The sequence below is a fragment of the Abrus precatorius genome, unplaced genomic scaffold (assembly GCF_003935025.1).
Source record: "Abrus precatorius isolate BTA unplaced genomic scaffold, Abrus_2018 Scaffold7, whole genome shotgun sequence".
NCBI lineage: Eukaryota > Viridiplantae > Streptophyta > Magnoliopsida > Fabales > Fabaceae > Abrus > Abrus precatorius.
Window position 1 is genome coordinate 14,136,985 of NW_020874417.1, and position 24,039 is coordinate 14,161,023.

Consider the following 24,039-nt stretch of genomic DNA (forward strand, 5'->3'; position numbering starts at 1 on the left):
TTTCCAGGATATTAAACAAATACAATCACAGGCAGCATTTCACATCTATAAGTACAATACACAAACTCATGCATACGCACACTAGCCACACTCATTGTGGCACTGTGATCACAGATTTTCACTACGAATGGTCGCCGGTTACCCCCGCCTCACGGATACCATGTGGGCAGTCACGGGTCGCTCAACAAAGGTAATGGTCAGAGGTCTAGTCAGGAAGAAAGTGTGTGGCTCGTGGTGCACCCGTCTCACAGTTGGTGTCACCACCACTCTCTCCTCCCCAAGGTACACTCCCAGTGTATTGCTGAAATATTCACAACACATTACAACGGCGCTAACACGCTCCATTCACACACATTTCATTCACACATGCAATATTCATGCTTGCACAGGACACACAACCTATATTCAATTCACATCACACGGCACATGGCCCATATTCATTTACATTACACGGCCCTTGGGCCCACATTTGTTCACTAATCAATGGCATTCCATCACACACAATTTCTCCCACGGGGCCTAACTATTCTAGCACACATCACAATGCATATCAATTTCCATCAAACACACCATTTCTACTCCCTATCTCAGCCACATTGCATTAATCAACAGAACACACAAGAATTATAATATATTGAGATAGGGTAGAGTCCCCCATTACCTTGGATTGAAGACCCACACTCAGATTCAACCACGGACGTGCTCCCTACACAAATTGCAGCCTAAAACACATGGAAGAACTCCATGAGAACCCAAGAAAACCAAGAAACAGAGAAAAGGGGATGAGAAACGAAACCCTAACCATTAAAACTCACCTCCAAGCGTTCTTCACGAAGATTCAACCTTCAATCCAGCTCTCGAATGGCTTTGGAGACAATTAATCAATAGAATAGGGCTTTGGGTGTGAAAGGATCCAAGCGATTTTGAAGGGAGAGGGAGAAATAACTCTCCCCGAACCCTAACCCCCTTTAAATCATTTTCTGGTCACAATCCTCTGTCGCCACAGCGAAAATCTCAGACGAAATTACACTCTGGTTCCTGTAGAATCCCGCTACACCGAGACCCTCTCGCTACAGCGAGACTGCACCCAGAAATGCACCCCAAACTGTCGCTTTCTCGCTACAGCGAGAAGGTGACAGTGTGAGTCCTTCCTCCCAAGGCCCTCTCGCTACAGCAAGAATCCTCTTGCTGCAGCAAGAATAGCCCAGTATCACGCTCTGCACTTAGGCACTCAGCCTATTTCAGCCCTATCCAGTCATGCATACACACAATACACACATCCATATACTTAATACACATAAACATCATTATCAAGTAAATCAACACATACATATATATATACTTTTAGATTTATATAAATATAATAATTAATATTACAAAATTAGGGGCGTTACAACTCTCCCCTTCTTTAAGGAATTTCGTCCCTGAAATTCAACCAATCACACAATTTACAAAAAAATAAACTCAGGTACAACTCCTTCATTCTACTCTCCGTTTCCCATGTGGCATCTCCCTCATCACTTGAGTTCCAAATTACCTTCACCAATGAGATGTCCTTGCTCAGTTGTTTAACACGGTGGTCAGCAATACTCACCGGGTACACATCATACAACAAGTCTTCTCTTACTTGAACCGGGTCAAGATCAATCACATGGGAAGGATCCGACACATATTGCCTAAGTTGCGACACATGGAACACCGGATGTAGATTCGAGAGATTCGGAGGCAATGCTATCCAATATGCAGCAGGACCAATTCTACTCAACACTTCGAACGGCCCAATAAACTTAGGAGACAGCTTCCGAGATTTTAGAGCCCTTCCAACTCCAGTCACAGGCGAGACCTTTAGAAACACATGCTCCCCCACCTGGAACTCTAACGGCTTCCTCCTTTTGTCATGATAACTCTTTTGGTGATCTTGGGCAACTTTCATTTTCTCTCTGATCATTTTGATCTGCTCATTCTGTCTTTGGATCATATCTGGCGCACACAGAGTCGCCTCTCTGGTCTCATACCAACACAATGGGGTCCTGCACCTCTGCCCATACAAGGCCTCAAATGGCGTCATTCCAATACTAGCTGCTAACGGTTGTTGAACGTGAATTCTGCTAGTGGCAAGCACTTTTCCCAAGTTCCCTACTACTTGAGCACACAAGCCCTCAACAAGTCCTCCAGGGATTGGATGGTTCGCTCCGTCTGACCATTAGTCTGTAGGTGATAAGCCAAGCTCAGTCTCAGCTTAGTCCCCAACGCCCGTCGCAGACTTTGCCAAAACCTCAAGGTAAACCTTGGATCTCTATCTGACACCACACTAGTCGGCACTCCATGCAGCCTGATTATCTCCTAGACACACAACTCTGCAAGTCGCTCTAATTTATACTTCATGTTGATCAGGAGAAAGTGTACAGCCTTGGTCAATCGATCCACTATCACCCAGATGGCATCATGGTTGCTCCTGGTCTTAGGCAACCTAGAAACAAAATCCATGGAGATACTATCTCATTTCCACTCAGGGATCTCCAACAGCTGTAACAACCCAGGTGGACATTGGTGCTCTACCTTCACCTTCTGGCAAGTTAGGCATTTAGCCACATATTCAGCCATGTCCCTCTTCATTCCATTCCACTAAAAACTTTTCTGAAGATTCTGATACATTTTAGTTGCACCGGGGTGAAAAGTCATCATGCTCTTATGTGCTTCCTCAAGCACCATCTATCTCAGCTCATCCACTTGAGGAATACACACTCGATTCCGGAACATAATCACTCCATTCTCATCACGGTGGAACTTCAAGTCCTTTCCCTCACCTTTCTGTCTCATCATGTCTTGCAGGAAGACATCTCTTTGTTGAGCATCTCGGACGTACACGAAAAAGTCGCTGTGAATTATCGTCGCTCTGAGATACAAACTCCCCGGCCTCAGCTCCATGGCCAAATTATGTCCCGAAATTCCTCAATTAACTCCATTTCTTTTACCATCATTGCTGCCACGTGCAACGGTTTCTGGCTGAACGCATCGGCTACCACATTTGCCTTGCCAGGGTGGTAAGACAATGTGAAGTCGTAGTCCTTAAAGAATTTCATCCATCTCTTTTGCCGCATATTCAGCTCCTTTTGATCAAATAGATACTTCAAGCTCTTATGATAACTAAACACCTCGAACCCGCCCCGTATAGGTAATGCCTCCATACCTTAAGAGCAAAAACTACCGTGGCCAATTCCAGATAATGAGTCGGATAGTTGACTTCATGTGGGCGCAACTGCCTCGAGACATAGGTGACTACTCATCCGTCTTGCATCAAAACACACCCAAGTCCTTGCCTGGATGCATCACAATACACATTGAATTTTCACTCCGCGTTGGGCAGCGCTAACACCAGTGCCGAATTCAGCCTTATCTTCAGCTCCAAGAAACTAGCTTCACACCCCTTGGTCCACTTGAACTCTTTTACCTTGCGGGTCAGCTTTGCTAAGGGCAACGCTATCTTAAAAATCCCTCAATGAATTTCCTATAATAGCCTGCCAATCCGAGGAAACTGCGTACCTCTGTCACATTTGTTAGCCTCGACCACTCAGCCACTGCTTCCACTTTTGCAGGGTCTACCATGATTCCTTCCTTCGATACTACGTCCCAAAAATTGGATCTCCAACAACCAGAACTCACACTTGGAGAATTTCACATACAGCTGTCTCTCCCTCAAAATTTGCAAGACAATCCTTAAGTGTTCAGCATGCTCTTCCTGAGTCTTTGAATAAATGAGGATGTCGTCGATGAACACCACCACAAACTTATCTAAAAACTCATGGAAGATCCTATTCATGTAGTCCATGAACACCGCAAGCGCATTGGTCATCCCAAACGGCATCACCAAATACTCGTAGTGACCATACCACGTCCTGAACGCCGTTTTGGGTATATCCGCATCCCTTACTCGAATTTGATGGTACCCCGACCTCAGGTCAATCTTTGAGAACACTGCTGCTCCTCTTAATTGGTCCATCAAATCATCGATCATCGGAAGTGGATACTTGTTCTTGACTGTTACCTTGTTCAGTTGCCTATAATCTACACACATCCTCATGCTTCCATCTTTCTTCTTAATCAAGAGCACTGATGCTCCCCACGGTGACACACTCGGTCTCACAAACCGTTTCTGCAATAGGTCTTCTACTTGCTTCTTGACCTTTGCCAACTCTACTAGTCACATCCTGTAAGGCGCCACAGAAATTGGGCTTGCTCCCGGAATAAGGTTGATAGCAAACTCTATCTCCCTCTCAGGCGGTAGCTCAGAAATATCCTCAGAAAAAACCTCCAAAAAATCCCTTACCACCGGAATATACTCCGGCTCCACCACACTTTTGGTTTCCATTGAGAACATAACCATGAAAGCCTTGGCGTTTACCGTGTTCTCCCACGCTCCCTAGCTCATAAGCCTTGGAACCTCTGCCACTGTCGCTCCGAAGATCAAAGTCTTCTCCTTACAGTCCAGTAGCACATGGTTGACAGCAAGCCAATCCATTCCCAGAATTACATCCAATTACGAAAGAGGTAAACAGATTAAGTCCGCCTCAAACTCTCTACCATGTACCATTATTGCACACCCCAGATACACTCATGATGTCACAACTGGCTTACCCGTAGGGGTAGTCACCATAACATTACAAGGCAGTTTAGTCACATACAAATTCAGATTCTTCACACAATCCACATATACAAACGAGTGCGTAGCACCCGAGTCAAACAACACATCAAGTAGTCTGTCTTTAATTACACATTTACCTCAGATCAGCTCCTCAGATTGTGAAGCCTCTGCCCCACTTATAGCAAAGACTCTACCTAGAATGCTCGGCTTCTGCTCTGTACTCAGCCCCATACTTCCTCTCGATTCCGGCCTCTGAGTTGTACTTGTACTGCCTCCCCTCTTGGCGGCCCAGCACTCATTGGCAACGTGCCCTGACTTCCCACAGTTGCTGCAAGTTATCCTCGGCTATGGGCAGTCCTTCACCATGTGTGGCCCTCCACACCTGAAGCACTTAAGCGGTCCTTTAAAAGAATTCGTTCCAGAGCCACTCCCACTACTTCTCTCTTGAGAAGAACTTTCTCGGGATTAAGAACTATTCGAGCCTGAATACGGCTCCTTCGAGAACCTAGGCGATCTCCTATCTTGCCTCACTGGACCAGCTATCCTAGTGTCCATTGTCTTCCCTCTTGAGTTGGCTTCAAAAATTCTGCTCTTGCTCACCAGAGTGGGCAAGTCCATCAGTTGAAACACACTGACTGCAGCCCGGATGTCTGGCCTCAATCCATGCTCAAACTGAGCACACAAATCCTCCTCTCCATCACCATGCTGATAATGAGGCCAGTACTTCATCAGCTCTTGGAACTTAGCTGTATATTCTCCTACAGTCATACTTTCTTGCTTCTGTAACACCTTAAATTTAATTTTCCAATAAATAAGAAATTTTACAAATTTTTGAAATAATAAAATTTCCATTTTAATTCAAGTTTCATCAACCATTTCAAATAAAGAAAGGGGTTACAAATTATATCAAACAGTTGCTACAGGACTTATTCTAATACAAAAATTTTCCAAAATAATATTCTAAGTCCTATAGCAGTTCCATCCACCCTTTCACTGAGCCCGGTGCTAATCGTCTTGATTACCTGAAAAATGAATGTAAGGGTGAGTATTCTACGCTACCAAACACAATTAGACATAGAGTCTCACCTCCAGCACATTTCCAATACCTTAAACAAATACAATTACAGGCAGCATTTCACATTCATAAGTACAAAACACAAATCCATGCATACGCACATCAGCCACACTCACTATAGCTGTGTGATCACAGATTTACACCATGAATGGTCGTCAGTTACCCCCGCCTCACAGATACCACGTAGGAAGTCACGGGTCGCTCAGTAAATGTAATGGTTAGATGTCTAGTCAGGAAAAGAGTGTGTGGCCCGTGGCGCACCCGTTCCATAGTCGGTGTCACCACCACTCCTTCTTCCCCAAGGTATTTCTACAGTCCTCATCTTTCACACCCTTAGTGTACCGCTGAACCATTCACAGCACATTACAACGGCGCTAATACGCTCATTCACGCATGCAATAATCATGCTTACACACGGCACACAGCCCACATTTCATTTCATAGCACACGACACATAGCCTACAATTATCGTTTATATCACACGGCCCTTGGGCCCACATTTTCACAATATTCATTCAAATACACGGCATAAGTGCCCAAACTCATTCACAACACTCGGCATACATGCCCTCATTCTATCACACAACATTTACATGCAATCCATTAATTTCGGGTCAACACACATAATGTTCACACATCACGACACTTGACCCACATTACATTTCTCAGCAATTTCCTACCCCCTAACTCAGCCACAACACAATATTCAGCAAAACAACAATAATTCATGCACAAAAGAGTAGGATAGAGTCTCCCTTACCTCGGATCGACGTCTCACACGCTAAATCCACCAAGAAGTGCTCCCTCTCACGGATTTCGTCCTAAACACAAAGAAACTCCATGAGAACCCAGGGAAACCACAAAAATAGAGAAAGGGATGAAAAATCAAAACGCTAACCATTAAAACTCACCTCCAAGTGTCCCCACACGGATTCAACCTTCAATCAAGCTCCCGAACGGCTTTAGAGGCAATTATTCGGTAGAATAGGGCTTTGGAAATGAGAGATTCCAAGAAATTTTGAAGGGAGAGGGAGAAATAACCCTCCCTGAATCCTAACCACCTTTAAATCCTTTTCTGGTTGCGACACTCTCACTACAGCGAGATATTATCGCTCGCTGCAGTGACACACCCTCACGCTGCAGCAAAAATATCAGACGAATCTGCACCCTGGTTTCTGCAGAATCTCGCTATAGCAAGACTACACCCAGAAATGCACCCCAAACTATTGCTTTCTCGCTACAGTGAGACGTCTCTTGCTACAGCGAGAAAGTGACAGTTTCAATCCTTCCTCCCAGGGCCCTCTCGCTACAGCGAGAACAGCCTAATATTACACCCTGCACTTAGGCACTTAACCCATTTTTAGCCTATCCAGTCATGCATGCATATATATATATATATATATACACACATCCACAACATACATATATGTACATATATTCATACTCATTACACACAAAAAACCATCATCACGCATCCGATGCAAATTTTCAACATCCATTTACGCTTATACATACATATATATATATATATATATATATATATGCATGTAGATTTTATATAAATAACAATAATTAATATTACCAAAATTTGGGGCATTACCGTACTGTTGCAACCACCCCGGTTGCGACATTTATTTAACTATAAAATGCAATAGTACACTAAGTTTGACTTGCGTACCACGAAAATAGAGAACTCAGGAAAACCACGAAAACAGAGAAAGAGGATGAAAAACTAAAACTTTAACCATTAAAACTTACCTCCAAGCGTTCCCCACACGGATTCAACCTTCAATCAAGCTCCCGAACGGCTTTAGAGGCAATTATTCGGTGGAATAGGGCTTTGGGTATTAGAGGATCCAAGGGATTTCAAAGGGAGAGCGAAAAATAACTCTCCCCAAACCCTAACCCCCCTTTAAATCCTTTTCTGGTCGCGACAATCTCGCTACAGCGAGATATTCTCGCTGCAGCGAGAGGTGTCTCACTGCAGTGACGCCCTCTGTCGCCACAGCAAAAATCTCAAACAAAATTACACTCTGGTTTCTGCATAATCTCGCTACAGTGAGACTGCACCCAGAAATGCACCTTAAACTGTCGTTCTCTCGCTACAGCGAGAAGGTGACAGTGTCAGTCCTTCCTCCTAGGGCCCTCTCGCTACATCGAGAATCCTCTCGCTGCAGCGAGAACAGCCCAGTATCACGCCCTACACTTAGGCACTCAGCCTATTTCAGCCCTATCCAGTCATGCATATACACAATACACACATCCATATACTTAATACACATAAACATCATTATCAAGTAAATCAACACATACATACATACATATATATATATATATATATATATATATACACATTTAGATTTATATAAATATAATAATTAATATTACAAAATTAGGGGCGTTACAACTATAAATGGATTTAGGGTTAGGGAGCTTTTTACACTCTTAGATTTTTGCCATTTTGGGAACACTTGTAGAGCTTAGGTCAGTCTTGGGTAACAGCCAAGGACCCAACCTAACGTTTAATTCACATTTTTTTCTTTACTTTCCTTTGATTTTTATATTCATGTCATTGAATTCTCTTTGTTTTCATCTTGTATTTGTGAGACTCATCCTCATGGAAGGCTAAATCTTTTGTAATCCTTAGTGAGTTCACTTGGATTCTTGAATTCCTAGATTATGAATGTTAATACAATTCCTTTTCCTTCATGAATTTCTTTTTCCCAATCCTTTGAATTGAATTAATGGTTAAATGAGGGGGATATTGCTTAATTAACCCTAATATGAGATTCTTAACTTGGTTCGCTTACTTCTGAGTTAATTTCTAAGGTTGTGTAATCCTGAGAAAAGGGGTTGGAGTCCATTGAATTTGCTTAAATTCGTATGGGATTTTAAGGTTGATTCTCGCTTGTTGAATTAACCTAATTCAAAGGAAGAGGAAGAGTGTTAAATGTTAGGAGGAATAGGGATAAAGTCGCGTGAATGAACTAAGGATTGCTACATCTTATTGATTGACTTTTATAATTTCATTAATTGCTCTCTACATTGAATTTGGAAATCAAACAAACCCCTTTTTACTTGCTTTCATAGTGAATGTTTGTAACATGTTTAATGCACATTTTCAAGCACAGTCATCGGAGACAACATAGACTTGCATCCTAGATTACACAAAATTTCTGCATACTTTGATGAGGATTTGCAATAAATCTTTATGCAATCTGAGCAATCATCAAGTAGCAACAGTCTCATCCAGTATCATGTTCTACGAGTAATTGAAGTTTAGAGTTACAATATTCTATGACATTATCACAATAAAAAAAATTATCACTTAAAAGAAATGAGTTTGAATCATGGAAAACAAATTTAATATGAATTTGAGAAAATTCAAAATCTTGTTATATAATATATATATATATATATATATATATATATATATATACATTCCAATATTTCTCATTTTTTATACTACTTTTATATACATTTAACATGTTTAATCAAAATGTTGTGCTATCCATCTTTAGTTAGTATCAAAATTTAACATGTTCTAATTTTAAGAAGGGAGAGAGAGTGAGATTAGTTTACAAGTTGTGCTTGGTAGTGAGGAAGTTTTAGTTAGTTTAAACCTAGGTGTAGCAGCAAGATGTCGATTAGCTTAAATAGTGGTCCTAGTAATAAGTCCAAAAGATGGTAGTGAAACTATTAGTTAGCTAGGAGTGATCCTGTTGCATTAAGGTTAGAAACTGAAAATGACTAATCTACTAAGAATAATGAATAAATTAAACTTAGAAAAATTCAACAACATATTACAATAAGTGATATTGAAAAATCTCTACATAATTGGTCAATACCAGTCATAAAAAAAAAAGATATATATATCAACAAAAATCATTTTGGTCTTTTAATCATAATGAAGAAATTCACAAGATTGAGTATTCCTATCTCGAAACTCAAGGAAAAAAAGAAATACAACTATTAGAAGATCATATTGTACAAAAACATAAAAAAAAGATGGATTTAATTTTATTCATTTAGGATTGATTCAATTAGCAGTTAAACCAAATTATGAGTTAAGAGTTAATCTTTTGGTCCTTGTACTTCTATGAGATATGAAATTATTAAGAATAAAAGATTTAATAATAGCAGCCTTAGAAAGCAACCTCTATGATGGACCAGTTTTATTTAATTGTTTTCTAAAAATTTTTGAGTTTAAATAATGAAAAAACTCCTAAAGCTAAAAAAAATATTTATAAAATCACCAGATCATATAGTAGATGACACTTATGATCATTTTCATCTAATATATAGAGTATATTATAAAATTACAAAAGATAATTATTAGGTAAAATAATATAATTATTTTGATTATATTAGTGTTTGGAGAAATATTCATAGTATTGAATTAACAATTCAAAATGATCCTAAAACTCAAGAAATAATATTTTTAAAATTCAAAATAAACAATATTTTGACAATATGAGACTGGGAACAACCCTTTTACCATTATAAGAGTTTTACAATAAATTATCAGACAAAACAATTTAATTATTTTGATTATATCAATGCTTGGAGAAATATTCTCTATTTTAGATCAGTGACCCATTCATGGTTAATCTGGTTTAGAAAATGAATTTCTCTAAAATTTCCAAAATAATTCTACTATTGGTTTTATAACTTTGGACCAATAACCTCCATACTACTTGGGAAAGCAAAAATAACATTACAATATTTTATAAGTAAAACAAATTCTACTCAATAATATAAATTCATATCCTTCTTTGCAAGTCAAGGAATTACTTGGATTACAATGTGGAAATATGATTCAAAAGTAACATGGAGGAGTAAGTTCAATCTTAAACTACTTTGCAAACAAAAAATAGACTAATGGTTACAAATGTACTTTAAAAATATAAATTCCAGTTTAGCAGCCCCTTCTAGTTTAACCCTCTCAAAATTATCAGGAAAAAGAAACCAATTGTTTTTATAACAAAAATCCAGACTCCTAGCCAGCCTAAATGTAAAAGGATCCAAAGAAGAATTCAATAAGATAATACAAACAATATCTCCAAAAGTGTCTGATGCAAATCAGAAAATAAAGAAGAAGATGAGGTACAGAGTGGTCCTAACCCAAGTCCACTAGAAGACATGGAGGACTTTGGTTATAACAATGAAGATGATTGTTACGATATTATTACATCATGTGAATATAGATAAATTTTACCATCAATAAAAAAACATGGATAAAGACTTAAAAAAAAGTGTCGACAAGCATAATAGATAAATAGTACACAATAAATAGTAAAAGAAAGTGTTGGCAATATCTTCATTTGAGCGTGACAAATAAACACATGTCAAACATTAAAACAAAATAAGAAGGAATACAACTACATGATTGGAAATCTCTATATAAGGCTGATTTCGGGATGAAAGAAGAGCATATGTAAAACTAACAATCATATCCCGTTTTAATTTTATCTTCTCTTGATCTTTTCTTTTCCAATATTTTTGTATTAATCTTCAACAATGTTGTGAGAACTTTGGATTATCAATACCAAAATTCACCTCAATTTTTGTAAGTTTTTTTTATCTTTTCCAATATTCAACAAATATCACAAAATAACAATGTTCTCCCATGTACAAGATATAGATATAAGACCCTAAATAGACTAGAGATATGATCAAGAAATACTTTTCTAATAGATCTTAATTAATGTTAATTTAATTTGATTTAACATGAAAATTCATGCACACGTCACAGTATAAGAATGACTTGTAACTATGTGAGAAAAGAAAATATACTATGACTTTATAAAAATTAAAAACTAAATAACAAATTTAGCATGCATTTAGATTAGTTGAAATATTTGTTTAATAAGTAATCATATTTATTATTGATTATTTTAATAATCACATAAAATAAGTTTGATGCTTGAATATATTACATTTTTAACTACAAATTAATTTTAAAATAATTTATTTTATTTGAATTGTATAAAAAAGACACTTTCCTAGGGTAAAATTACCAAAAAGAAGTTATTTATACTAATTAATTTTATATTTAAATGATTATAAAAATAAAATTGAACTAAAAAATAACTTGATAACTTTAATCATTAGTTTAAAATTTTTACTCAATTCAAAAACAAGCTATTTAAAAAAAAAATAAATTCATAATTTGATGTTACAAAATTTCGGACAAAAATAAATACTATTTTTATAATTTTTTGCATAATTAAAAAAAAATATTTCAATATAAACTCACACTTAATCTATGGGTGTAGATAGATGAGGGTTATTTGTTAATTAGTGTTTACACATGTAATTGCAAAACAAATTAATATTAACCACTAAAAATAGAATAAAAAATTTCAAATGATAATTTTAAACATTTACATTTAATTTTCCTAACAAAATAATTTTTATATAATTTTTCAAAATTATCATCAATTTACACATCTTTACAAATATTAGTATGATACATGAAATTCTTGTTGATAAACACACATTATATAACAATATAAAAAATTTCAATAATAATAATAAACATGTTATTATTATACTTTTAGTATTAGCATATAATCCAAAAATAAATTCATAATTTATTCTTGTAAAAATAAATGCATAATAAATTTTGATTCCTTCAGATAGGTAAATAATAATTATAAATGAGTAAAATACGAAATTTTGATTGACCATCCATCACCGGAGTACATTCCTCCTTTAACCTCTCTTTTCATCCTAACTATGCATACTGCAGTGCTTTCCCGCTGTTAAAATTAACGTATTTAATATTTAATATATTCACTTAATATTTGTGCTGATATTTATATTATTTCCAAAAACAAAAAAACAAAACAAAACAGGCTAAAATGTAAAATGGTTTCGCGCCACTCTCACGTCTATGAAAAACCCGCTCTTTTATCGTTTATCTTTATAAACTCAAACCCTCCCTCACTCTTCGTCTTCACATCTTCTTTTCTTTTCTCTCACTTCTTAATTTATTTTTCTGATATTTCGTTATCTATGGCGGAAGAACATTCCGTAGCAGCATCAGAAGAAGAAACAACATTCCAGAATCTTCCCTCCCCATTGAAAAACAACAATGTCGTTTTCGTAAACGGCAACCCCGTCCTCGTGGCCCAGCCCCTCACGGTGGTCCGCGCCCTCACCAGCACCGGCGGTGCGCGCGTTCTGGCGGCGCCGCTGAACCCTAACGCGACCATAACCAAAGTGAAGGAAGAGCCCCAAGAAAAAGAAGAACAAGGAGAAACTGGCTTCAACGTTTCTCAACCTAGGCTTTCGTTCGACAAGTTTCTCAAGGCGACAAAGACGAAAGTCGCGTCCGAAGACGACGCTATGAAATCAATGGCGTCACTCAAAGGAGAAAAAGAATCAACGATTCGAACGGTGCCGGAAATTGTTAAAGTGAAGAAGGAGGTTGTTTTGGATGAAATGGAGGCTAGTAAACCCTTCGAGGAACTGAACTTCATGAACAAACCGGTTGTTGAAGAGAGGAAGATTCCGAATCTTGAGGATGGCGAGTTTCCTGAAGAACCTGGTTGGTTATTGATGGGAAGGAAGGTTGAGGTTGCGATTTCGACCGCGAGAGGAGCAAGGAAGTTGGTGGACAATGAAATCGTTCACTTCAATTTTCCTCTGCCCACGTACTCTATCAAGTCTCGGTTGATTGTTCGCATCTCAACAAAGCGTTCGGGAGAGGTAACTAACCGTTAAGTATTTTGGAAAATGAGTTTATGGTGTTTTTGGTTTAAAATGTGATTGATTTTGATAAAAAGTGAAAAATGCTTTGGGAAAGGGCTTAACGGTGCATTGTGTTTTGTGTGGTTGAATTGAATTTCAGGTTGGGAGGCTGCCGATGGAATGGGCGAAAACTGTGATTCCACTTGTGCAATCCGGAAAGGTTAGGGTTCGAGGCCGATGCATCGCAGCGCCGGACAAACTGCAGATGATGCAGGAGATTATGTTGTTAGTGAGGTATTGTGGCCTTTTGGGTCTGTCTTTTTTATTCAAATGGTATTGGTTGAAAGTGTTTTTTTGTTTTTTTTTTTCGTTTGTTTGTTTACTTTGTGTGTTCATTTGGATGTTTCAGTTAAATTGGATTGTGCTAGTTGTGTATCTGTTGGTGGAGGAATCTAATTGATGCTTTTTGTTTTTGGCAGCTTTTATATTCATCACTCTGTGTTTTCTGAGCGTGTTGATACCTCTTGGAGGCTAGAGGCTTGTGGTAAAATTGATGATACAATTTATCCAATCCTTACACTGTTTAAAATGCTAGATATTAAGCCATCTCAAAAGGTAACTGACCCTTCTTAATATATTAAAAAATTGTGGTTTTTTTATTGCTGCATTTGTAATGGGTGGCTACATTTGCCAGGCTGAATTCACCCCTGAGGATATAGATTCTCGGAAGCGGCTGCTCTATCCAAAGGTATGTGCTACTATTTACCTTACTTCTCCTTTTAATGAAGTATAGCGTTGATGGTGCTAATGTTAAAGAATTGGGATCGTGAAATGAATGTAGTTATCATTAATGTTGGCTGATTCTGTAAGCAGCTATCCTCTGCATGCATAGAGGCCTGATTATGCTGTTGATACTAACAGGTTGAGTCAGATGAAGCTGCAGCATTGCCTTTGATCAAGCGAAGAAAGGGCGGTGAACAGCTTCCGGAGCAAAATGACGATGAACCAGCTCTTTCAGAGTCAGCTTTGAATAAACTTGTTGGAACTGCAGAAATATATGACTTGGAGGTAAATAATTTTCAGGTGTTTTGACTTCAATTGCTTATCTTTAAGCTAATTATCTATTATCTCTGGCGTCACTTGTTATCAACCTTTTTGCGTCTTGTGTATGTTTAGGAGAAAGAAGCCCCATGGGCACTAACGTGTAATCTAAAGCCTTACCAGAAGCAAGCTCTGTATTGGATGTCAGAAATTGAGAAGGGAATGGATGTGGAGATTGCTGAGAGGAATCTGCATCCGTGCTGGTCAGCCTACAGTATATGCAATGGGTATGTTCTATTTGTAAATGACTCAAACAGAATGACGTTTTTTACTCAATGTGTCGAACTTAACCTGACTTTCTTTCTGGCAGAAGGACAATTTATGTGAACATTTTCACGGGGGAAGCAACAAAGAAGTTTCCAAAAGCAACACAGATGGCAAGAGGAGGAGTGAGTGTGTCAGGCCTTCATTTTTCAAAGACTACATTACCTTACGTACTTACGAAATTGATTTTTATTTATTTGTTTGTTTACTTGTATGTCTTCGATTATAGATTCTAGCGGATGCTATGGGACTTGGAAAGACTGTTATGACTATTGCTTTGATTCTCAGTAACCCAGGCTGGGGCAACTCAGAAAAAAGGGATGCAGAGAATGATAATATTATAACAAATAAGAGAAAGAATGCTAATTCCTTGTATAAAGTTAAGGGTGGCACTCTTATTGTTTGTCCCATGGCTTTGTTAGGTCAGTGGAAGGTGAGCTTTCTTTGTATTGTACCAAATACATATATATTTAATGGTTCGATTGCACATTATAATTGTTAAGGTAGCTCACAAGTATTTAAAATCTTCAGGATGAGCTAGAAACGCATTCAAAATCAGGTAGTATATCTATATTTGTTCATTATGGTGGCGGTAGAACCAATGATCCCGAGTTGATCTCAGAGCATGATGTTGTCTTAACAACCTACGGTGTCCTATCAGCTTCATACAAAAGTGTAAGGATATGTTCCTTTGTGTTTTCTTTTCTTCTATTTGCGTAGTGAAGCTTCTTCATATAGGGTTCCTGATTTTTGAAACCAGGATGGAGACAATAGCATCTACCACAGGGTCCAGTGGTACAGGGTGGTGCTAGACGAAGCTCATAATATAAAAGCCCATAGAAGCCAGACTGCCCAGGCTACTTTTACTTTGTCCTCACATAGCCGTTGGTGTCTAACTGGAACCCCGCTTCAGGTTTGTCTTTTTAATTATCATTAACTCAGTACTTTGGTAATTATTAGAATAAGGGTCTCGTTTATTCAGCAAAAGAACTCACCTTCCAAAACCTCGTTTGTGAAATGCGACGTTCTCTATCGCAGAATAGCTTGGAAGACCTATTCAGCCTCTTGTGTTTCTTGCGTGTTGAACCTTGGTGCAACTGGGCATGGTATGGCAAGAATATGATTCTAACTTGTAGTAAACCTAAATTATGTTCATTGTTTTTATAAAAGAAGTCATTTTTTAAAGAACCAGTACTCATTTTGATTGTTGTAACCATATGTATAGGTGGCATAAGTTGGTTCAAAGGCCTTATGAGAATGGTGATCCGAGAGCCCTGAAGTTGGTCAAGGCCATTTTGAGGACATTGATGTTAAGAAGAACGAAGGAAACTAAGGACAAGGAAGTAAGGTAGTCATTCTCACTTCACTTAAATTATGTGTTTTTTTGTAATATAAATGTATATTTTTATTCATGATATCGATGGCGTATATGTTTTGGCAGGCCTATACTTTTTCTGCCACCAACTGATATTCAATTGATTGAGTGTGAACAGTCAGAATCCGAAAGGGACTTCTATGATGCCCTTTTCGCCGGATCTAAAGTAAGTTTTGTACCACAACTTCTGGTTTGTGACTAGTTTTGAATAAAAATCTGTTTCATTATCCTCTTCATCACTTATTGGATGTCTTTTAGTTGTAATTATGTTTCGCATCTTCACTATCTCATGACTCTTGAACTTGTTATGCAATGCAAATAGGTTCAATTTGATCAGTATGTTGCACAAGGAAAGGTTCTTCACCATTATGCCAATATCCTTGACCTGCTAATGCAGTTGAGACGGTGTTGTAACCATCCATTTTTGGTTATGTGGTGAGTGTGGAAAACACATTGAAATGCTTGCATGTTTTCCTTTCCCAATTCTTCTGCCTATAATAAGAATTTGCCTCGTCTATGCAGTGGAAGTGATTCCCAGAAATATGCAAACTTAAGCAGACTCGCAAGAAGATTCCTTCAATCGAATACTGAATCCCCTGATGTATGCAATCAACGTGACCCCCAACAACATGCAGAGTTGAACAAACTCGCAAGTAGAATCCTTCTAAATTCTGATTCTGCTGCTCATTCTATCCAATCTCGTGCATACATTGATGAGGTTTTGGAGCATATTCAAAAGGGTGAAACTGTAGAATGCTCTATCTGTATGGAATCTCCTGATGATCCTGTCTTTACACCATGTGCCCATAGATTTTGTAGAGAATGTCTATTTAATTGCTGGGGTACCTCAGCGGGTGGTAAATGTCCAATCTGTCGTCAACCGCTCCAGAAAACTGATCTGATCACTTGTCCTTCCGAAAGTCCATTCAAGGTTGATATTAAGAACAATTTGACAGAATCTTCGAAGGTTTCAAAGCTATTGAATTTCTTGCAACAGATTCAGAGGTCATCCTCAGGTGAAAAGAGTATTGTCTTCAGTCAGTGGACTTCGTTTTTCGATCTGTTGGAGAACCCATTGAGGAGGACAGGAATTGGATATTTAAGATTTGATGGTAAACTGTCTCAGAAACAGAGGGAGAAAGTTCTGGATGAATTTAACGAGACAAGAGAGAAAAGGGTAAGTGAAGTCAATTTGAACATCTATCATTTCCAGTGAAAAGTAACACCAATGAATCACTTTTTCCCATCGCACTGTTTCAGGTTTTGTTGATGTCACTAAGGGCTGGTGGTGTGGGTTTGAACTTAACTGCAGCCTCAAATGTTTTCATTATGGTAAGCTATGCCTGTTTCTCTTCTTCCCCTCTGCACATCTTGTGAAACTTCAACAGTCTGAGTGGGGTTAATTTTGTGTTGAAATTGTAGGATCCATGGTGGAATCCTGCAGTTGAGGAGCAGGCAATAATGAGAATTCATCGTATAGGACAAAAGCGACGAGTAATTGTTAGAAGATTCATTGTGGAGGTTAGTTAATCTATTTTCTCTATTTTCTTAATTGATAACAAATGCAATCCTACCCATCTTCTCATTCTCTAAACCGAGATTCCCATGTTGCCGACTTCCGATCAGTCAAATGTATGTCCAAGATTGGACATGGAATATTCAAAGTTCCCTTTTTGTTTGCCAGAAGGCGCCTGCCTTGTTAATTTTATAAACAGCATTGTTTTTCCTACCAAATGGCATGGGTTTCCATTTTGACTATTTACGTTGATTACCTTGATACAGCTCAATAACAAATGTTCTAAACTTCTTTGAGCAGTCAAATATTATGGTTTTGATATCTTTTTCTCCTAAAGTGCGTAGAAAATCCAGTTTCTCACATTGATCACGTTTTTCTTAAGTAGTCTCACCTTATCCTTTTGTTGCGTCATTGTGTTGAAAAACTTTTCTTCGTCTGGTTTTAATATGCACGTTGTTTTGTTGTCCTTTTTTTTCCCTCTATTTTTATTGGGTATGTGAACAGGGCACAGTGGAAGATCGATTGCAGCAAGTGCAAGCGAGGAAACAGAGGATGATATCCGGTGCCCTCACCGATGATGAGGTTCGGACTGCTAGGATTCAAGACCTCAAAATGCTTTTCTCATGAAGATATTAATTTATTTTGAAGCTGATGTCTTTTCTAGCCTTTTAGACATACAAAGCGCATTTTGTATAGGTGGTAGGACCACCCCTTCCTATAACTAAAGGCTTTTTTCTCCTGTGTACATACATGATATGATAGAGTAGTCTGAACTCTGAAAAAGAAGCACAATGTTTTGTAAATCACAAGGCTTTAGAGGTTATGGTAAAAGTGGAAACTTTTTGGGATTTTTTATATGAAAAGATAGTGTTTTGGAAAAAAAAAATTACAAAAATGAGAATTTTTGAAAAATTGTCAGGCAATTTTTTATCAAAAGTTGCCTTCAAATCCATATATATAAATAAACCTAATTTTTGCCCATTTAATTATTTGTATGGAGAGCATCAGAAAACTGGTATAATTTTCAATAATTTGTGTCAAAGGTGAATAAAATATTACCTGCGGTACCAACTAAATACAAATGTATCTTGTTTCTCTATAAAAGGGACGAAAAGAAAGAACATAGTGCCGTGAAAGCGAAAATGGAAAACCTTTTACAAATGATTGATTATGGCTGTTGAAATGTGTTGTAATAAGCACAAACTCATGTTAAATTTATTTATTAACGCACCAAAAGAAAATGTTGACTTTATTACCCGATTGAGTATGCAGTCAAGAACAATATACACCTTGATTAAATTTTATGAACTTGTTCCTTAAGGGAGGAAAGACTTCGGTGACTTGGGTGTTTATCGTTATTTTTAATGTTAAATTAATGTCATTTTTAATTAAAAACATTGAATAAAAAGAAAAATATTTTGATAAACCAAACTTTTAATCATTTTACAATAATATTTTCTATTTTTTAAAATTTAAAAGATATAACAAAATTTAATGTATTAATAAAATAAATTTAATATTTTTAGTAAAAATTATTATTTATTAATAATTATCTACCGTCAAGACAGAATGGTGCAGGAGAAGTACGTGGTCTATGAACTACGAATGGGGTACGTGAGTAGAAGATGCGGCGTTGAAGGTAGGATGAGAAATTGGAAGAATGAGCGGTGGATGGTGTTTGTTTTCGGATTGATAATATTAATGTTGTACTGTTTAATAAATGTTTTTTATTTTTAATATTTGTTTTTCTTTTGAAAATGTGTTAAAGAAATAATTTATGTATAATTCATTTTTTCTCTAATTATATAATTAATTTTTAAAGAGATATAATTTTTTTATATTAATATTAGTATAAAAATTCTTATATTTGAATTAAATTTTTTATTTAATTTATATTTAACGAATTATAATTTATTATTTCACTAATTATCAGATATAATTTAAATGAAAAAGTTAAATCAAAAGTAAGAATTTTTTTTTATTTTTAAAATATATATAAATAAAAAAATAACTGAGAAAGAATATTATATATTATATTAAACATAATATTAATTAATTGATGTACAGATAATAGGAATGTAATTTTTAAATAGCATAATGAAATTAATTTTAACATTATCAAGGTAAGTGTTTACCCGCTTGATCGGTCAAAAAGATCCGGGTGGTAGTGTATTAGGAAGCCAGAACTACAAGTGGAAAGTGGGATCCTAGAGCTAATGTTATGTTATCTGACTTTTTTTCTTTTTAGCAATTTTTAAGCAATAAAATTAATATTTATTAGTTTAATATTTCGTACAATGTAGATATATTTTATTTTAAAATAAGTACATATATATAATTCAATAATTAAAAAATATTAGAATATATTATAAAAATATATTTTTTAAAAAAAATTGATATTTTTATATAAAAATCAATTAAATATAATATACTAACAAATATTAGATTAAGATATATATCTTAACACAATATAATTTATATATCTATTATGTTAAAAAAAATATAAATATTAAAGATTACACATATTTTATATGTATGATATTATGGTAGTTAGAGAGGAGTGAAAAAATTAATATAAAAGGTATATTTATTATAATTAATTTAAGAAAAGGTCGTAGGATATAATATGTTAGATTAGTACAAATTTTGAGAAAAAAAATAGATAAAATTTATGAATTATGTATTTTTTTCATAAAGAAAATATTTTCTTTACAAAACTAAAAATATATAATTACTGAAACTTTTAATTAAGACTACTGCGTATAATATATTAAATATAAGTATTATAAGTTTGATAAATATAAACATAAATATTTATAAGAAATTTAAAATTTATTTAAAGTAATAAAAAATATAAATTTAAGCATAAATATGTTTATATAAGTTAATAAATATTTTTATAAATATAAAAATAGATATTTATTTAAAATTTAAAATTTTATATAAGATAATAAAAAATAAGAAACGTTAATTTTCAAATTTTAAAATAAATTAATAAAAAATTAGTGTAAAGTAAAATCAATGAAGTAAGAAAAAATATAATTTATATATTATTTTGACTCAATTTCAATTATAACATATACATGTAACAAATTATGAAAGAGAATAATTTCACTAAATGCTCCATCTCGTAAATAGTCTAACTCTTATTTATACAATAAGTTCACTAAGATTGTGTTTTTAATATTTTTATATAAAGTTTAAATATTATCAACATAATAATTAAGTTCTATTATATTGATATCAATTTTTTTTTTATAATTCGTACATTCACAAATGTACAATTTATTAATGAAATGTTAATATTGTTTAAATTTAATAATTAATCTATCATATCATATTTTTTGATTATTTTAATGTTTTAAATTATTTTGTAAATTTTAAAAATTTAAAAGTATTAATTATTCTTTTAATGATATCTAAATTTATTAGTATACCATCTAAATACTTAAAAAATTATAATTACATTCTAACTCATTTTAAAAAGTATTTTTTTTATAAAGAAAGACGGTCTATTATAGTAATTTTCTAACTTGTACAATTAATAATTTAATTAAAATATACATATTTCTTTAAGAGATAAATAATGAATCGGAAAGAGTATAAAAATATTACAAAAGATTTAAAATTAATTTAATGAATACAAGTTGAGTTATTCTTCTTTTAAATTTATAAAATAAAACTAGAATATATATATAATTTTATTACCTTAAAATATTGTAAATTAATATAATAAAAATATATAAACAATGTTCCTGTACGATGATAAAACTAAAATTCCTAAGTATACAAAGATAACTGATAAAATACTAATCTAAGTGAAAAAGAATCAAATCATAATTTTAACTCTACAAAACACAGTTATAATTAAATAAGAAATTTACAAGTAGTAGTCAAGGTTCGACCACTATTTTTTATGCGCTCTCTTGCTTTAAGGACTCAAAGTGTGTCATACATAGATTATAAACTTTTATTAATTATTTAAAGATTTTTTTTAACTGCAGCCTCTAGAATTGAAGAAAAATAATTAATAACATTAAAAATATTTATTATATTTTTATAATTTTAATATATATATATATATATATATATATATATATATTATAATTTTTTTATTTATGTACGTTTAAACTCAACTGAAAACAAAATCTATTATTTAATATATGCTTCATTTGATGCCTATCTTTGACCGCAATCTCCTAACTAGTAGCTGCCACAGTTCTGCTTGGCTCAGGCTTCCCTCATCATGTACGGGTTTCCAATCCCCAGCAACAAATCTAAATAAATAAATAAATATTTCATTTTACTTTTTTCTCGATAAAAAAATTAAAATATTTATATATTTTTTAAATTATTTTCCTATTAATATCATAAAAAAATATAAATTAAAACTTATGTCAACGCCAATGTTAAAATCATAACAAAAACAAAAACAGTGTGACACTTTTTTTAAATTTTAATATCTTTAATTTATTTAATTAGGATAAATGTAGTTTATCATATTCGTTACTAATATAATTTTTTTAAAATTAAAAATTTTATACTTTCTATTTAAAATATTAGTTGTAATAGTTTAATTTTTAAAGTAAGTGATATTAATTTAGTTTGTTTAAAATAAAATCATATCAACTAACTTTTACTTATTAAAAATATTGACATTAATTTTTCTATTTGTTAATAAAAATGGAATCAATTTAATCATTTAATGTTACAGTTTATTGATACAAGCATAATTATAATATCATTTTTCAATTAAAAAAATAAATTAACATTATTTATCTTTAAAGGATCAAAGTTATGTAAGTTCAACACTTTAATTATAAAAATGGATTTTATTCTTAATAATATATATGGCTACGATACAATTAAGCCGGTCAAGCCAGGTCAATAAGCCGAGCGGAGCCGACTTCAATCATTTCAGTTTCAGATTCCAAACGTGTGCACCGCACGCCCCTCTATTTATACCCCAAACACCCACCGTTTTCTTTTACTCACAACATAACACACACACACTCTCTCTCCCTCTCTTCGCCGTCGATCTCAGCGCCACCGCCACCCGCCGCCGTCTATGTCAGACGCCAACAGGAACCGACCCTCTCGCCGGCAGCCAAGCCGGTTGCAGAGCCGTGCTCCGTCGTCGTTGCAGATAAACCGCGCCGTGGATTGGAACGTCGCGATTCCGCTCCTGTCGCCGCTGGCGTCGTCGCCTCCGCCTCCGCCGCTGGCGCAGAAGGAGGAGCCGTCGCAGCCTCGCCGGCAAAGCTCAGAGCCTGAAAAAGTGGTTTTCAAGAAGTGGCAGCACCCCGCGGCTCCGTTCTGCTACGAACCGGCTTCGGTGGTTCCACCCTTTGTTAACGTGTAAATAAAAAGGATCTAACATCTTTTTATTTTTGTATATGTATATACTCTCATAAGTAATAAGTCTTAGCTTCTTTTTTTATTAGGACCTCAATTAGTTATTAGAAGTGCAATAACCCTTATCTCTCAATTTTTGAACGTTTTACGCGTATATCAAGTTTAAATTGTAGCTATTAATCTTCAATTTTTTTCTGTGCTTGTGTGCGTGTGGGATATCAATTCAACACGACAATCACTTCCGTGGGTCATAAACAATTTTCGATTTCAAGCACTATGATGAATATATTCAAAACGAAATTTATGTACATTGATGAGTTTCTTTTGTATCCATATAAAAATTAATATCGATCAAGAAATGCAATTAGTATTATATAGTGAGTGAATTATAAATGCTTTTTTGGAGAAAAATGTTGATGTAATTCTTTCAATATATAAAGGCAGGGATATAATATTCAGAATTAAAAGATGTATCGTGTTTGTATAAATAGTTGTAAATATTTGACATTTGTGGCAGTGAAGCTGACAGGTCCTGTTTCCTGTTTGTTTAATATCTATTTCTGCTCCATCGTTGAAATGTCTTTGTTTTTGTGGAACTGGGAAATTGGTTGGAGTAGAAATGATTTTTTTTTTCTCATTCTTTTTTACTGTATTCTTTACTTTCTTGCAATTATTTATTTATTATGTATGTTGTCTTAAGAAATAAATAATTTAATTTTACATAATAAAATTAAGATATTTATTTATATTATTTCTTTAGTAAAAATTTCTTGGTGTTTATAAAAAATAAAGAAATTTATATATCATTTCAATTAGTTATAATTTTCAATATTTTCTTATGCCAAAGTGCCAACTTATTCTAAAACTCTTCCAGTAGTTTCCTTGGAATTCCTGTAGCTGTGAATGCCTGCACCATTACACAAAATGACCTTCGTCTCTCACTTACTGACTAGTCTTCTTAGTAAATTGTTTTAAAAAAATAATATATAGTAATTTTTTATTTTATTTTTATA

At 34.8% G+C, this 24,039-nt stretch overlaps 2 protein-coding genes across 2 annotated transcripts; both read left to right on the top strand.

Annotated features, from left to right (window-relative positions):
- The first annotated feature begins 12,737 nt into the window (after positions 1-12,737).
- LOC113871517 (DNA repair protein RAD5B-like) lies at positions 12,738-18,298 on the top strand. The gene is made up of 19 exons (XM_027508606.1): positions 12,738-13,433; positions 13,576-13,709; positions 13,895-14,030; positions 14,110-14,163; positions 14,337-14,483; positions 14,592-14,743; positions 14,827-14,905; positions 15,010-15,213; positions 15,312-15,455; positions 15,541-15,693; positions 15,819-15,886; positions 16,006-16,128; positions 16,222-16,321; positions 16,478-16,590; positions 16,678-16,737; positions 16,822-17,332; positions 17,416-17,487; positions 17,578-17,676; positions 18,176-18,298. The coding sequence occupies exons 1-19, from the start codon at positions 12,738-12,740 to the stop codon at positions 18,296-18,298; spliced, it is 3,168 nt and encodes a 1,055-aa protein (XP_027364407.1).
- A 4,380-nt stretch (positions 18,299-22,678) lies between these two features.
- On the top strand, positions 22,679-23,033 carry LOC113873681 (uncharacterized protein At4g14450, chloroplastic-like). The gene has a single exon (XM_027511931.1). The coding sequence runs from the start codon at positions 22,740-22,742 to the stop codon at positions 23,031-23,033; it is 294 nt and encodes a 97-aa protein (XP_027367732.1). The 5' UTR covers positions 22,679-22,739.
- Positions 23,034-24,039: the final 1,006 nt, after the last annotated feature.

Coding starts and splice junctions, on each gene's coding strand:
- LOC113873681 (XM_027511931.1), top strand. CDS start 22,740: ATGTCAGACGCCAACAGGAACCGACCCTCTCGCCGGCAGCCAAGCCGG.
- LOC113871517 (XM_027508606.1), top strand. CDS start 12,738: ATGGCGGAAGAACATTCCGTAGCAGCATCAGAAGAAGAAACAACATTC. Junction 15,456..15,540: donor TATCAGCTTCATACAAAAGT/GTAAGGATATGT, acceptor TTTTGAAACCAG/GATGGAGACAATAGCATCTA. Junction 16,591..16,677: donor CATCCATTTTTGGTTATGTG/GTGAGTGTGGAA, acceptor TCGTCTATGCAG/TGGAAGTGATTCCCAGAAAT.